The 15,833-nt window shown below is 44.4% G+C and overlaps 1 protein-coding gene across 1 annotated transcript in view; it reads left to right on the forward strand.

Moving 5' to 3' along the window:
- MTDH (metadherin) overlaps positions 1 to 15,833 on the forward strand; it is a 59,232-nt gene that overhangs the window by 15,890 nt on the left and 27,509 nt on the right. Inside the window, exons 2-7 of the mRNA XM_068237702.1 lie at positions 3,765 to 3,887; positions 4,559 to 4,643; positions 5,866 to 6,021; positions 8,106 to 8,321; positions 13,341 to 13,427; positions 14,165 to 14,263. Of these exons, the coding sequence (XP_068093803.1) occupies positions 3,765 to 3,887; positions 4,559 to 4,643; positions 5,866 to 6,021; positions 8,106 to 8,321; positions 13,341 to 13,427; positions 14,165 to 14,263 (766 nt within the window). The remainder of the gene's footprint in view (positions 1 to 3,764; positions 3,888 to 4,558; positions 4,644 to 5,865; positions 6,022 to 8,105; positions 8,322 to 13,340; positions 13,428 to 14,164; positions 14,264 to 15,833) is intronic.

A 15,833-nucleotide genomic window follows, 5' to 3' on the forward strand; every position in this document is an offset into this window, starting at 1 on the left:
CACTGAGCAATTGTAAATGTGCTCTAAAAGGGTATCGTATAATAGAAGTGTCTTTCTCTGACTTGCACCAGCTTTTTATGTATACTTTTTACACTTGAGTAGTCGCAGCTGCCTGACCTCTGCTCCTTTTACACTAGATGGTTTGCCAGGAGGAGGTCTGCGCCTTACATAGTGTTTTCCATAAAGGGTTTCTTTTTTTTTTTTTTTTTTTTTCTCCTTTGTATGCCATGTAATGGCTGAGCTAAAGCTGGTTAAGATAACCAGCTAATTAAAGCGAACCCAAACCAAATATTTTGTTGCACCACTCTGACACATACTAACATAAATACACTCCTTCAAGCTTATGAGCATTTCAGCGCATGTTTTTCACCCTTCTCTTTTCATAACTAGGGTTATACAGGTGGCAGCCATTACTCCTGAGCTAGTAGGAGGTTTTAGATTATGGGTGTTTTGTCATCAGCTACCCTCCCTCACAGGGGCTTCTTCTATGTGAAATCTCACACAAGATGAGATCACCTCCCCTGTGAAATCATCAGTAGCAGCCTGTGTTTTTTTCTTTTTGTTTTTTATCTCCTCCACCAGTCTGCCGGACTCTGACCCGGCAATATGAATGGAAGGTAGGGGTTCCTCCAATAAATTTAAAATATTTTATATTTGTCATCATGCAGCTGAAAAAAGGCTGCTATTTATTATAATTTAGAAAATAGATTTTATTTCTGAAATCTTGTATTTTTAATTTGGATTGATCAACTTCTTTGAGGTCTACAGTGTATCGGTAGGTTATCTATAGTTTACAATTTTACCATAAATGTATGAATTTTTCCATCTGATTCAATCGTTTTGATTAAAGCAGCCAAGGATCTGTTGCCCCAGCATACCCAATAGATCAGTTTTTAATCAGTTGTGGGCATTTTATTGATTGTAAGGGGTTGTCTGTTATCTGATCGGGGCCCTGCTCTGCTGTTGCTCAAGTACAGGCAGCGGCAGATGACCAGAGGAAAGCGTGGGAAACCTCTGGAGGATCTGAAGGCTTCCCTCTCTGTAGGCAAGTATGGGTTTCTGAACCTGAGCTTCGGCTAGGATTCTCTTTTAGCTATGTACACATGCTGGAGGACACTCTGCCAAGTAACTAGTGTGTGTACAGGTGTCCCCTGCCGTTGCATGCCAGATCTTTTATCAGCAAAGCCCAATCCCATTGCTCCTCCTCCAAAGTCCACTGCACCTTTATCCCATCTTCATAGAAATGGACATCCCTTGGCTGTAGCCATGGGATATGTCTTTACAACTGTTGAGCACTGCAATGTTACCAAAGGATGGTGCTTAATGCTGAAAGGTGACACTAAGTGAAGTATGTACCTAGCTTTAGGTATGCCAGAGGGTAAGACTTGTGGCATTAGGGCTCATGAAATGAAATGTGGGTGATGTAGGAAATCCTGCCCTCAAGACATTCATGGTAGGTGTTTTCAGTATTTATACACTACAATAACCTTTGTAAAGGTCTTTTCTCTCCTAGGACCCAAAGCACATAGATATGTCTTAAATCAATATATAGTTGGAGAGTGGACTGTGTTACAGAGGAAATAGTCAGGTGCTCGTAAAAGGCCAGACTACACGGGTGGCTGTTTAGTTTGGACTCAAATTCTTAGAGAGATGGAGATGTCCCGATTGAGCGTGGCAAGGAGTTCCAAAGTGTAGGTGCAGCATGACAAAGTGTAGGAGTAGCATGTCCGAAGGCTCTGTCTTCTAAGGTTTTGATGTTGACTTACCGGTAAGTTATTAGATCCTTTTAATCTAAGATTGTGGCAGGTGTCATGCAGTTGTAACAAATTCTTCAGGTGTCAAGGGCCCAAGGATTTGAATGGCAATAAGCCAATCTTGAATAGAATGCTCCATTTTATGGATAGCCAGTGGAGTGAGAATCGGTGTCATGTGGCAATGGCAGGATTAGATTAATAGCCTTGCAGCATTGCAGGCAGTGCGAGTCTTTTGCTTGGAAGGGTTGAAAGGCGAACCTTGCAGTAATCAAGCCATGATGTGATGAAGGCATGAACTAGGGTTAGAGATATGAGGTGCTTCATTTTTACAATGTTCCTTAGGTGAAAAAAGTACAAACCACATCACGAGGGACTACTTAACATAAAATGTTAACTTTGCCTCCATGAAAGCAGGAAGGAGACACTGCAGATTTATTGCAGGATGTGTATCAGCTGTAACCTTTTTGTAAAAGTTATTATGCTGTTGCTTATCTTTTAGGACAGAGAGGAAGCTCTAATGCTGGGTACACACTATACGGTTTTTCGCTCGATTTTCCATCCAATCGTTTTTTCTGCTTGATTTTGCACACGATTCTCTAATCTTCCGCTCGTTTTTCTTATCTTTTTCCATTCACTTCTATGAGAAATCGACACAAAAAATGATCGGAAGGAATATCGGATGTGTTGGAAATGATCTATTGAACCCATTTATCGAGTGGAAAAATGTATGGTGTATTCCCAGCATAGCTGAGTTCAGGTCTGCTTTCAACACGTCCTGAATGTTTGCCATGTCATTTTACTGCCACCAAAAAACAGACGTTCACTTAGTGAAAACATAAGCAGAGGATTGAAAATGACCTTAGGACAAATAGAAAACTGGGCTCTGTAGCTTTTTACACATGGCTGAAGCTCAAACATTCCTCCCACAGAATTAAGTCTGCTTGAGATGTCCTCATAGCAGCTGAGAATTCCTGGTGGTGACATATGTGACTTCTTGGTGCGTCACCCTTTTCTGTCACAGGCAGAGCCTGGATTGTCCTGAGTATGGAAGAAATGGGGCTAAAGATACTCAGAGATCTGACTGGGAATCAGTCGGCCTGCTGAGTCAGCTGGTGTTGTACTACTTGCAAAGCTGTATGCCTGTCAGTGCCTCAGCTCTCCTTCCACCACTTCTGATCAACAGCATTATTGATCAGGCTTCCAGAGATCAAAAGATCACTGGTAGGATTTGGGTGCGTCTCACTCATAGCAAGGTCTGCTGTCAGGTTGACCTTAAAGTGTAGCCAAGACGACGTGACATGATAGAAAACACATTAAATAACATGCTTTTTTCCCAGCCTGAAAAAGTTAATTTTCAGAAATACAAGTGACAGATTCTCTCTTGCTGGTACCTTGTCAGGAATATAGTAAATCTCACTGATAAGCAAATGACAGCCATAAATGTTTTCCTGGCAGTATACAACTTCTGAGGGCAGGGGAGCGATAGTAAAAACTCAATAGTTCATGGTTTGTTACTCTGGGACACTTAATAGTTGGCTATTGAGCATAGACAATTAAAAATTTTGTCTACTTTGTAAAGATTTTAAAGGTAGCCTAGCGATGATGGGCAGATTTGACCAAAGTCTTTGTCTAATCAAATCTGAGAGAGATTTGTCAGCTGCCCCTACACTGCAGGCCGATTTTTCGATCAACTTCATACTAAAATCCACCTAGAATCAGCCTTGTGATGCCTCATCCACCTCTCGTCAGCCCGACACTGTTTCCCCCCCCTCGCCCCCCCCCCAATGTCCAGTCTTACCTAGGTTTAGTGTGTCAGGCCCATGATGTGCTATGCAACTGTTAATTCAAAGGTCTGTTCATTTTGAGGGTTCTTTTTCATTATTGTTAACCCAATGAGCTGCTTTGTTTGACCTTTTGTAATAGATGGATCCATTCTGTAACTCCCTTTCAAATCCATGTGAAGTTCAGAGGCATTATTTAATGTTCTACTTCTCCTCTTTGTTTTTGCAGCCTAATGGTCGCCCCGTGGAGTTTGTTGAGGAGGAGGTGATTGCTCCAGTTAAAAAGGAAAGTCCGAAACAGCAGCAGCAACAGGCACCGCCACCTCTGGAGTCTGATAAGAAGAATGAGAAGGTAATCTGACTGTTACAAGTGCTGCAGAATTATTTGAGGAGGATATTTGTCAGTATATCTGTGGTGACATTTACACTTTCATGTATGGAACTGGTCCAGTGTGATCTAGAGAGATGACCTATATTAAGGCCCGGATTTACATCACAGGAGCCTATAGGCACAGATATCCTGGCACCCTAGACTTCGCCCTCCATGAACCTACAAACACCTGCAAGTGTACTGGCTGTCACAGCGGTCACTTCTCCCTTACTTCCCTTGCCCATCATAGGTAGCTACAGGTTAGGAAGCCAAAGCTACCTTCAGTATTAAGTATCTGGTGGTTCCACGACTGAACGGAGATCTGATTTAGTGGAATTCTGAGAGCTGGGTGAGTAAACCTTTAATTTATGCTCTGCTCAGAACTCTGCAGAGGGAGGCACTAGGGGAGGGGGCCATCTTTCCATCATCAGGCGCCTGTAGGCACATGCCTACAGTGCTTTATGGTAAATCCAGCCGAATTTTTACTGCGTTTTTATGAAGCTTGATTCCATTTTCATCTGCTTTCAAATTGCAACCAACTCTGAGTAGGATAACTCTACAGAAAGAGCTCAGCCTCCACATGTGGACACTACAGTGTCTGTATGCTGGCTGTATGGGCAACCTGTACTCTTATTCTGCTGTTTCTTTCTCAGGCAAAGAAAAATAAAAAGAAACCAAAGGCTGATGTGAAACCAAATCAGCAGTCACCCAGCCAAGAGAAGAAGGAAGCTGAAGAAGGTACGTTAATAGTCTGAACTGAAAGCTCTTTATATTTCTGTCGTGAGTTTCTGATGATACTCAGAATTCCAAAGTTTACTGCAGGAATAAACTTGCAAACTCACAGAGTAACTGTCACTCTAAATGATCATTCCTAATCTTTTGGGTTAAAATTTAGGAACATCTGTATTAGAAACAGGTTGCCTGACTATCTGCAGAAGCAGCCTGTTCCGCTGTGTGGAAGGGGGTTGGATGAGTAGAAGTTGCCCATCTGCAGCCACAACAGTAATGCTTTGCGCAGTGAAAAGGTTTATGTATACAAATTTTAGAGCACATGAAGGAAGTCCGTTAATCTAGCACATTGCCAAGCAGGGCTGTGAAGTCACTACAAAAATAATCTGACTCCTCGACTCTGACTCCACAGCCCTGTGACCAAGTGTACTCACTGAGCTGAGAGTGCAGCAAATTCAGGGTTCTCCAAATATGGTAACAGAGAATATTCAAGCAAACCTGTGACCTTCGGAGAGGGCAAAATCAGATCCTTCTGGATCCTTCTCTACAGAGGCTTCCCACTTCTTCCTTCAGACCACTGATGTCGCCCGGGACCCGCTGAAAGCTCACAGCTGCGCTCCCGTATGTGCATGAGCTTGGATGCTTTGCGCAGCAGCTCAGATCCAATTTTACTTGGAAAAAGCCTGAGCAGCTCTGTGCTACTGCGGAGGTGCAAGACCACACATGCAGTGCAGCTGTCCTCCATCCACAATCCCTTGTCAAGGATGTTCAGGGGATCCCAGCGCTAAAACAGCGATGGGGACGGGGGAGCCTCTTGATTATACGGAAGCTTCCCTCTACTGAGGTAAGGCTCTATTTTGGGCACATTTTTCCCCCTACAGGCTTCCTTTAATGCTGGGTACACACAATGCCATTTCTCGTTTAATCAATGGAAATCGGACAATTGTTTCCGTCATGTCCAATCTGCTCCAGTTCGATAACTGGATCGATTTCCAAAGTTATCATGGGAAAATAAATCTCGGTATGCATTGGTAGCAATTTGGACGTTTGGTAAAATGTATCAGTGTGCAACAGCTCCCTAGGATTGCAGTCCTGTTACCAGTTTGGGTGCGCCCCTTGCTATATATGCCGTGAGATCTTCTCTGTTGGACACTAAATACCGAAATAAGTGTGGCCACGTATTTATAAATATGAGCCATTTTTTTATCCAGCATTTTTAAATTTTCTGCAGGAAACTGGGAAACTAAAATAAGCAACAAGGAAAAGCGCCAGCAGCGGAAGCGTGACAAAGGGGCGGACTCTGACACTCTGCCGGAGAACATCACAGCAGTCACTGAATCGTTCACACTGGTGTCCTCTCAGCCAACCAACGTCAGGAAAAACAAAGGTATGTCCATCCTCATGGAACGTCCTCTGTGCTGACTGTTCCTCCAGCGGAGGTAAAACATTCTTGTTAACCCCAGGAAGAACCCCAGGGCACCACTTATTAACCATAACATGCTCTCTAGACTGAGGATTTAAAGTGAAAAACAGATACTCTCCTAAGGAGAGGGAAGGCTCTGGGTCCTAAAGAGCCGTTCCTCTCCTAGTCCCGTTGTTCCTGCGCTGACTCCCCGTTAGCAGTCTTCCACCAATGAGTCGGAGATTGCTCTCTCTTCCGCTTCAGGAGCCAGAGTGCTTCCGAAGACGGACCGCTCCGTACTGCGAATGTGCGAGCATGCTCTCTAAAAATATAGGCAAGAGTAGCTTTCTGCAGATCCTGCAAATTTCACTTCCATTTTTCTCCTGCAGCACAGTAGGGCGAGGAACACTATTATGAGTTATTTATATAGCGCCAACATATTACGCAGCGCTGTACAGAGTATATTGTCTTGTCACTAACTGTCCCTCAGAGGGGCTCACAATCTAGTCCTTACCATAGTCATATGTCTATGTATGTATCATGTAGTGCTTGTACCGTAGTCTAGGGCCAATTTAGGGGGAAGCCAATTAACTTATCTGTATGTTTTTGGGTTGTGGGACGAAACCGGAGTTCCCAGAGCAAACCCACACACACGGGGAGAACATACAAACTCCTTGCAGATGTTGACCTGGTTGGGATTCGAACCGGGGAACCCAGCCCTGCAAGGTGAGAATGCTAAATGCGCCACCGTGGTGGTTAGTGTTATTAAAAAAAAAATACACTAAGGGCCCGTTTCCACTTGTGCTGCAAGCGTCAGCGAGATGCGCGGTGGCACTTCCGGGCGTGCGGGATCGCAGGCGAATCCCAGAAGCCGTGCCATGCATGGCTATGGGATTTCGCAGCCTCCCACGCGAAAACTGTGGGCAATGTCGCCCGAATCGCTAGCGCAAGAGTTTCGGCCGGCGGCAGCCTAGTTTCCTATGACAGAATTTCCCCGTGCGATATGTGTGCGGGGAAACTGCGGCTTTGGAGCGGAAACCGCTCCAGTGGAAACGGGCCGTGAGAGGCAGTGGGGGGCATACCTGGTTCACCATTTAGGGCTTTTACCAGAGGCCATTAAAGAACTGAAGTGAGAAATATATGGAGGCTACCATATTTATTTCTTTTTATACAATACCAGTTGCCTGGCAGTCCTGCTGGTGTATTAGGATGCAGTAGTGTCTGAATAATGCCAGAAACAAGCATGAAGCTAATCTTTCAGATCTGACAATGTCAGAAATGCCTGATCTGCTGCATGCTTGTTCAGGGTTTATGACTATAAGTATTAGAGGTAGAGGAGGAGCAGGATAGCCAGGAAACTGGTATTGCTTAAAAGGAAATAAAAATGGCAGCCTCCATATCCCTCTTGCTTCAGTTACCCTTTAAGCCCTAGACTTACTGTATTACAACAATAGGCAAGTTACCAAACACTTGTAGAGTGTGTGTTCTAATTGGTGCCACTCCAAAAAATAAAGATTTGTAAGCATTCTACTCTAACCTCGCTGTATTTTAAGCTTATTTTTACTATTTGACTTAAAGAGGAACTTTAACCAAGGTTTGAACTTCATCAAATCAACCAATCAATGGCTGATACCCCCTTTCCCACAAGAAATAGATCAGGAACATCTGTATGGCTGATATTTTGGTGAAACTCCTCCCACAGTGTGATGTCATGACCTTGGTCCTGACAGTTTCCTGTCTGTGAACCTTGTTGCATTTTGGGAAATAAGGGATTTTTCAAACTGGCTAGCAAGCAGTATCTTCCTCTTTGCATAGTACAGATCACCTGGCGGAACTAAAGACGTCCCCGCCTGTGAGAACTTTCAGAATGTAAATCGGGGAGAGGAAAGATTTTACCATCTGCAAACACTGATGAAATGATCTATACATGAATATTGTAAACCATAAGGAATTCTATTCATGATGTTGTTTTTCCTGGAGTTCCTCTTTACGTTCTGCATTTACAGTTTTTCCCGCTTTTGTACAATTGTAATTTTGTGTATTTTGCTTGTTTGGTGTATTCTCCACAGGTCCAAGTGAGGTGTCTGCTGTCAATGGGGGTAGCTGGATTGAGAAGCCCACCAAAGTGGTTCCCTCCCAGGTGGTGGAAGAGAAGTGGGTCACCTCTGCTGCTACAACTGGGAAGAAGAAGGCTGAGCCCTGCACCTGGAATCAGGATGCTGTGGACACTAATGGCAAAGAGTGGAGCGCCCCCTGGAGCGAGCGTTCCATCTTCCCAAGCATCGGTAGTGCACTGGCTCATCTATTCTAGATTGTTGTTACTTTCAATGGAATTCATCTGTAACCGTACTACGTACGCCAAGTAAAGCTTATAGGGCCTGTTCACATGGACGGTTGTTAGGGGTGTTAAAGGGAACCTTAAAGTGGATCTGAGATGAACTTTTACTCATTGCATAATTGGGTTCCTTTCCTATTGTTTATAGGGCTTTCCTCCAAGCCCACAGGTTTTCAGAGAGCCAAGGCAACTTTCAGACAGTAACAAGGGCTCATGGGAGCTCAGTCTGGGCAGGAGGAGGGGGAGGTATTACTAGCCAGAGATTTCAGAGGCAGAGGGGAGGAGGAAGGGGGATTAGTTTTCTTTGCTCGAGATGCAGATAAGCCTGCCTCTGTGTAAATGTTTACAAACAACATGGCTGCTGTCATTGTATCACAGGAAGAAATATTCTTATTCTATTAAAGCTGTTTGCAGCTAGATATGCTGTGTAAACTATCTAAACTTTAGATAAAATATATAGACAAGTTACTTGTTATACCGTATATACTCGCAAGCAAGCCGACCCGCATGTAAGCCGACCCCCCCACTTTTACCCCAAAAAACAGGAAAAAATGATTGACCCTCATGTAAGCCGGGGGTAGGAAACGCTGGCCGCGTGATCCCCCCAGTATGTCCCAGTATAGCTAGTATAGTGCCCAGTATAGGTAGGTAGTGCTCAGTATAGCAAGTAAAATGCCCCAGTATAGCTAGTATAGTGCTCATTATAGCTAGTATAGTGCTCAGTATAGCTAGTATAGTGCTCATTATAGCTAGTGAAGTGCCCCAGTTTAGCTAGTATAGTGCTCAGTATAGGTAGGTAGTGCTCAGTATAGCTAGTAAAATGCCACAGTATAGCTAGTATAGTGCTCAGTATAGCTAGTATAGTGCTCAGTATAGGTAGGTAGTGCTCAGTATAGCTAGTAAAATGCCCCAGTATAGCTAGTATAGTGCTCAGTATAGTGCTCAGTATAGCTAGTATAGTGCTCAGTATAGCTAGTGAAGTGCCCCAGTTTAGCTAGTATAGTGCCCAGTATAGCTAGTATAGTGCCCCATTATAGCTAGTATAGTGCCCCCAGTATAGCTAGTATAGTGCCCCCAGTATAGCTAGTATAGTGCCCCCAGTATAGCTAGTATAGTGCCCCATTATAGCTAGTATAGTGCCCCATATAGCTAGCATAGTGCCCCAGTATGGGTGGGTGGGTAGGTGCTGTCCCTCCCCGCTCCCCCTGCGGCCGCCGCTGCTGCTATTACCTCAGGCGGCGCCGCTTCCTCTATCCCCGTCCTCCTCCGGTAGTAACTCATTCACAGCAGCGCGCCTCTCGCTGCTGTGATGACGAGGAAACCATAGAGAGCGGCTTCCTGTAGCGCGATGCCGTTACTATGGGAACCGCTCTCTATGGTTTCCTGCGTCATCACAGCAGCGGGGGGCGCGCTGCTGTGAATGAGTTACTACCGGAGGAGGACGGGGATAGAGGAAGCGGCGCCGCCTGAGGTAATAGCAGCAGCGGCGGCCGCAGGGGGAGCGGGGAGGGACAGCACCTACCCACCCACCCACACATGACTCGCAAGCAAGCCGACCCCCCAACTTTTGGCCCACTTTTGGGGGGTCAAAAATTCGGCTTGCTTGCGAGTATATACGGTAGTTAGTTTTTCATCTCAGATCCGCTTTAATCGGAGGGAAAAAAAAAAAGTTTAAAGAGAACCAGATACGAAGCACCCTCATGTATTTTACCATATATATCAATGGGAACATGACAGTAAACACCTACCCTGCTCTCTGTTTCATTCTTCTTTGCTAAATCTGCCTGTTATCAGCCCTAATAAGAATCCCGACTGAGCATTCAGTTTGGCTTTGCCCCGAATGATTATAGCTGAGTCAGTCTTCTGTGATGTCTTTTCAAGCCCAAGTCTGCCCCCTTGTGGCTCTGCTTTGCTGCTATTTATCCTCAAAGCAGCAAAGCAGAGCCCCAAAGGGGCAGGCTTGGGCTTGAAAAGACATCAGAAGAAGGCTGACTCAGCTATAATCATTCCGGGCAAAGCCAGACTGAATGCTCAGTATGGGATTCTTATCAGGTCTGATAACAGGCAGATTTAGCAGAGAAGAATGAAACAGAGAGCAGGGTAGGTGTTTTTCTCTAATGTTCCCATTGATATATATGGTAAAATACATGAGGGTGCTTCGTCTCTGGTTCACTTTAAATGGCAAATGAAGAACAAGGATTATGGAGGCAGCCATACTTTTTTTCCTTTTAAGCAATGCCAGTTGCCTGGCAGCCCTGCTGATCCTCCCAATACTTTTAGTAATAGACCCTAAAGAAGCATGCAGCAGATTGGTGTTTCTGACATTGTCTGTTCTGACAAGATTAGCTGCGTGCTTCAGGCGTTATTCAGACACTGCTAAAGGCAAAAAGATCAGTAGGGCTGCCAGGCAACTGGTATTGTTTAAAAGGAAATAAATATAGCAGCCTCCATATCCCTCTCCCTTCAGGTGCCCTTTAACTTACCTGGGGTATCTACCTGCCCCCTGCATCCGCCCTGTGCCCACGCCATCACTGAGTGGGTACTCCAGTCCCCCTCAGCGCCCCTCTTTTTGCGACCTCTATCACGCTCCCAGGAGCAGTCTGCGCATGCACTGTAGAGATTTTTTTGGGGGTTTTGACTCAGACGGTACTGCAGCCAAAGAGATCAACAGGACTTCCAGACAACTGGTATTCTTTAAAAAGAAATAAATATGGCAGCCTCCAAATGATTCTCATCTTGGGCTCCCTTTAAGTCAGTTGCCACTCGTAGTGCAACCTCTCCTCCTAGTGGTGTCTAATGGATCAAAGGGCTACTGTGATGGTGAAAAAAAAGTTAACTTAAAAGTGTACACGAGGTGTAGATTTGTACCAGATTCACACTTAAGACAAAAATAGTCCATTTCACAGATTGGAGCATAACTGAGCTATGGGAACATCACTGGACTCTGTTATGAAACCTCAAGTCCCGATCTTTGTGCGTTTTCCAAACACTTGAAAAAAAGAACAAGGGTTGTGTAGTGTGGACAGTGACATCGCATCCACAGTCACTGTGCGCTGCACAAATCCATCATAGTGTAATCAGAGCCTAAAATGCGCTAGGAGTTGCACATTTCCTTTGTAGCTGTCACAGTGGAGACATGGGGAATTTTTAAAGCACACTTGAAGTGAGAGAGATATGGAGGCTGCCATATTTCCTTTTAAACAATACCAGTTGCCTGGCAGTCCTGCTGGTCCTCTGCCTCTAATACTTCTAGCCATATACCCTAAATAAGCATGCTTCAGATCAGGTTTTTCGGACGTTTTTTTCAGATCTGGCGATTGGCTGCATGCTTGTTTCTGGTGGGATTCAGACACTACTGTGGCCAAATAGACCAGCAGGGCTGCTAGACAACTGGTATTGTTTTAAAAGGAAATATGTCAGCCTCCATATACTTCTCACTTCAGGTTCCCTTTAAGGTTTCCGTGTGTGTGTGTGTGTGTGTGTGTGTGTGTGTGTGTTTTTTTTCTTCGTTTTTTACGCAGTCCCTGGCAAGTTACCCTATACAAAGATGGTGGCAGGCAAGCCAACTTGCATGCACACTATTATGACAAATGGACTCTGTGGGCCAGATTTATCAAGAGTGTCTGAGGCAAAATATTAGTAGGTTTTTAGAAATCCGTGCAGAACTGTCTCAGGGATCTTAAAGCGGAATATAACCCTGTATTTCAACTTTGCTCTAAAACATTATTTACAGTATATTATATGCAACCAGCATTTTTTTTTAATAGACCAGCATTGGAAGGGTTACACAGGGCTTTAAAGTTCCTGGAGATTTCTGCAGACGCATCCGAAGCTAAAATAGATACATTTTGTTTACATAAATGTATCTAAGTGTTAAATGTTACACACTTTGGCTGTCCTCCAGCTCAGTCAGAGAGAGTGAGTCACATTCAACACTTAGATCTATTTATGTAAACAAAATGTAACTATCTGAGCTTCGGATGTGTCTGCAGAAATCTCTAGGAACTTTAAAGCCATGTGTAACCCTTCCAATGCTGGTCTAGTAAAAAAAAAAATGCTGGTTGCATATAATATACTGTAAATAATGTTTTAGAGCAAAGTTGAAATGCAGGGTTATATTCCGCTTTAAGAAATCATTAGATAGTGCAGATTCCTTCTAAACCTGTTGTATAATAGGAGGAGCTAGGAAGGTCTCTCAGACAGTGCAGTGTGTGAGGGGAATTGCTGTTGCTGAGGTAACCAACACACCTGCTGTATTGATAGCAGCAGGCTCTGAGGAGGGATTCAGCAGGTGGGAGGAGCACATCACAAATCATGTCTAGCCTGCAGTTCTACATCTGTAGAACTGCTTTCAAGCACTTCTTAATCTGCGCAAGTTTAGGGATGGATTTGCACTTTTCTTAACTGTAGTGCAGCTCTAGAAATTCATGCTAAACTGCCACTATTACCTAGGATTTAAGAAGGTTCTTATTATGCAGAACTGTTTCTCCCTGCTTAGAACAGATTAAGAAGAAAAAAACTGTCGGTAATGCGTTGATAAATCTCCCCCTTTGACTGCTAATCTGGGATTGTTTTGAAATGATGAATGAAACGTTAAACCCCCCTTCCCTGTGAGGAGATAAGTACCAGAAGAAAACCTGTCAGGTTTGGAGCTGTAAAATGTAACAATACAAACCATAAACAGCCTTTTACTCAAGTTTGCATCTTGTATGTATTTGCACAAGTGTTTTGAATTAAGTTTATCATAGCGGCCTTTATAAGAGGTAATTGTTAAAGCCACACTTTTGCATTTGTCTGGCGTTGCTAGCCACATGCTTACCTATATATTTGCCTAAACATTGTATGGCTGTGGGGGTTGTCCTTTTTTACACACGCGCACACACACACTCTTTTTGAAGTACTTTGCCATGTTCCTTGGAGTGCATTAATACTGTGTATACATTTACTTCTCTGCTTGGTTGTGTTGTAGCTCCTTGGACAACTGTGGAACGGATCAAAACATCAGAGCAGAGACCTCCCGCGTTCTCCAGCATTGGACTAAACAGCACTGTGTCTGGTATGTGGATACTCACGCTTTCTAGGTAAAGCCTTGTAAGGCTCCCTGCACACTGCAAATCCGTTTTCCGATTCCGATTCCGATTCCGATTCCGTTTCCGATTTTCCTTGAATACATTCAACAGAAAAACGGATCAAAAAACGCAGCATGCAGTTAAGATTAAAAATCTGAATCGGAATCGGATGTAAAAACAGATTAAAAATCTGAATCTGAATCTGATTTGCTTGCAGTGTGCAAGAGGCCTACTACAGTAGAATCTCTTTATAGGCCAAGTAGTTTACTATATCAGGATTCATCATACATGGTATAGTCATAAAGTGGCATGGTTGGGATCTGGGGGGTTTACTATATCAGTTTACTGTAATGAGATTCTACTGTAATACATTCTTTGTTACCATTGGGTTGCATAAGAATTACTGTCAGGTATTTACTGCTGTCTGGCTTCCCCTTGTTGATGTTTCCCCAAACCCTCTTGATTGATGTAACCGCAGCAAAGAACAGGAAAAGCGACCAGTGTTCCAAATACCGATCCCACCCCCATAAAAAAAAAAAAATCTTCCAAAAAAGTAGTTCTTTGGCTTTGATGCATCATTGCTGTACATGTCAGTAATTGATACATGAGCCCTGGTTGTTTTCTTGAGCTGTATGGACAGGATGCAGCACAGCATAATCCTACACACTTGTAGTAGTGTAACTGTACTAATATACTGTCTCTAACTGTACCGTCTCTCCCGCAGCTGCTGTCAGTGATTCAGCTCCGCAGCCCAGTGCATCTGATAGCCAATGGGAAGCCACCCCTGCTGAGCCCAGTGCAGATGACGAGTGGTCTGGTCTAAGTATGTATACTAAATATGGAATTGCTTTTGTGTCCCTATGCATATATAAATGTATACTTCATTGCTGTTTAAGGTATAAGATGCAACATTACAATGTGAATCCTTTTTTTTTTTTTTTTTTGTCTGTCAGAAGAGTGGTGTGCATGTGACGTCCCTCATAATGCTGCATCTGCAGCCATCAGGACAGAAAGTAGAGCTAAAACAAATTGCCTTAAAGTGTACCAGAGACTATTAAATAGAAACGATGCTTACCCGGAGCTTCCTCCCGCAGCATAATCACGTGAGTCCCTCGCCGTCCTCCCGTGGTCTGCCATTCAGCTGCGATCAGCCCCGGTAACTGGCTCAGTCGGGTCCAGTCTGGGTCTTCTGCGCATGCACAGACCTCCCAAGCTTGTGCAGTGGACCCAGACTGACACAACTGAGCCAGTTTCCGGAGCTGATCGCGGCTGAACGGTAGACGGGGAGGGACTCGCGTGTTTATGCTGCAGGAGGAAGCCCCAGGTAAGTATAATTTCCTACTATTTGATAGTCTCTGGTTTACTTTAAAGGGAGCATAAAGTGAGAGGAATGCAGAGCCTGCCATCTTTATTATCTAATAATACCAGTTGCCTGACCTCTGTTCTGACAGTCTGCCAGTAATACTTTATCACTGGCCCAGAATGAGAATGCAGATCAGATGCTTTGACTCCACTGGCTGCATGCAGGTTAGAAAAAGCCAAAGCTCAGCATGACAGCCAGGCAGCTGCATTTGTTTGTAATGGAATAGCCTCTGCATTCCTCTCACTTCAGGTTCCCTTTAAAACAGAGGTCAGGAACCTCTTTTTGGCTGAGAGCCATAAACTGCACGTATTTTACAATGTAATTCCGTGAGAGCCATACAATATGTTTCAAACTGGGACAGTAGTGCTCACATCCCTGTTGCCAGGGTGATGTGTATACAGTTGATCCGCCAGGTAGCGGAAGTGTCAGACATGTCTTTAGCTTCTCTTGGATTACAGCAACATCAGCAATTTCCTTGAGAGCCAGACCAGAGAACTACTGACTTGTACAAGTCAGCTTGTACAATTGGGTGCATATTCTTTGGCGCCCCCCTCAGTTTGGCACGTGGAGAGCCGAATGACGGCTCTCCCTGCTGCCGCTAAACTCCGAGATGGCGTTAAATACTATTCCCCCCCTCTGAGTTGTCGCAACTCGGAGGGAGATGTAATTCGGGGTCTGGCAGCCGAAGGAGCCCTGAATTACTGCTACGCAGGGCGCGCAACAAAACATTGCTGCTGTGACGGCGCCCAGTTTCGGCGCTCGGCTCTCAGAGCTGCGCTCTGAGATTAAAGAGACCCTAAACTGAGAAGATCTGGATTTTTTCTTTTAAAATAATACCAGTTGCCTGACTCTCTTGCTGATCCTGTGTCTCTAATACTTTTAGCCACAGCCCCTCAACAAGCATGCAGATCAGGTGCTCTGACTGAAGTCAGACTGGATTAGCTGCATGCTTGTTTCAGGCTTGTGATCCACTTACTACTGCAGCCAAAGAGGAGCAGGACTGCCAGGCAACTGGTATTGTTTAAAAGGA

Source organism: Hyperolius riggenbachi, chromosome 5 (genome assembly GCF_040937935.1).
Source record: "Hyperolius riggenbachi isolate aHypRig1 chromosome 5, aHypRig1.pri, whole genome shotgun sequence".
Classification (NCBI taxonomy): Eukaryota; Metazoa; Chordata; class Amphibia; order Anura; family Hyperoliidae; genus Hyperolius; species Hyperolius riggenbachi.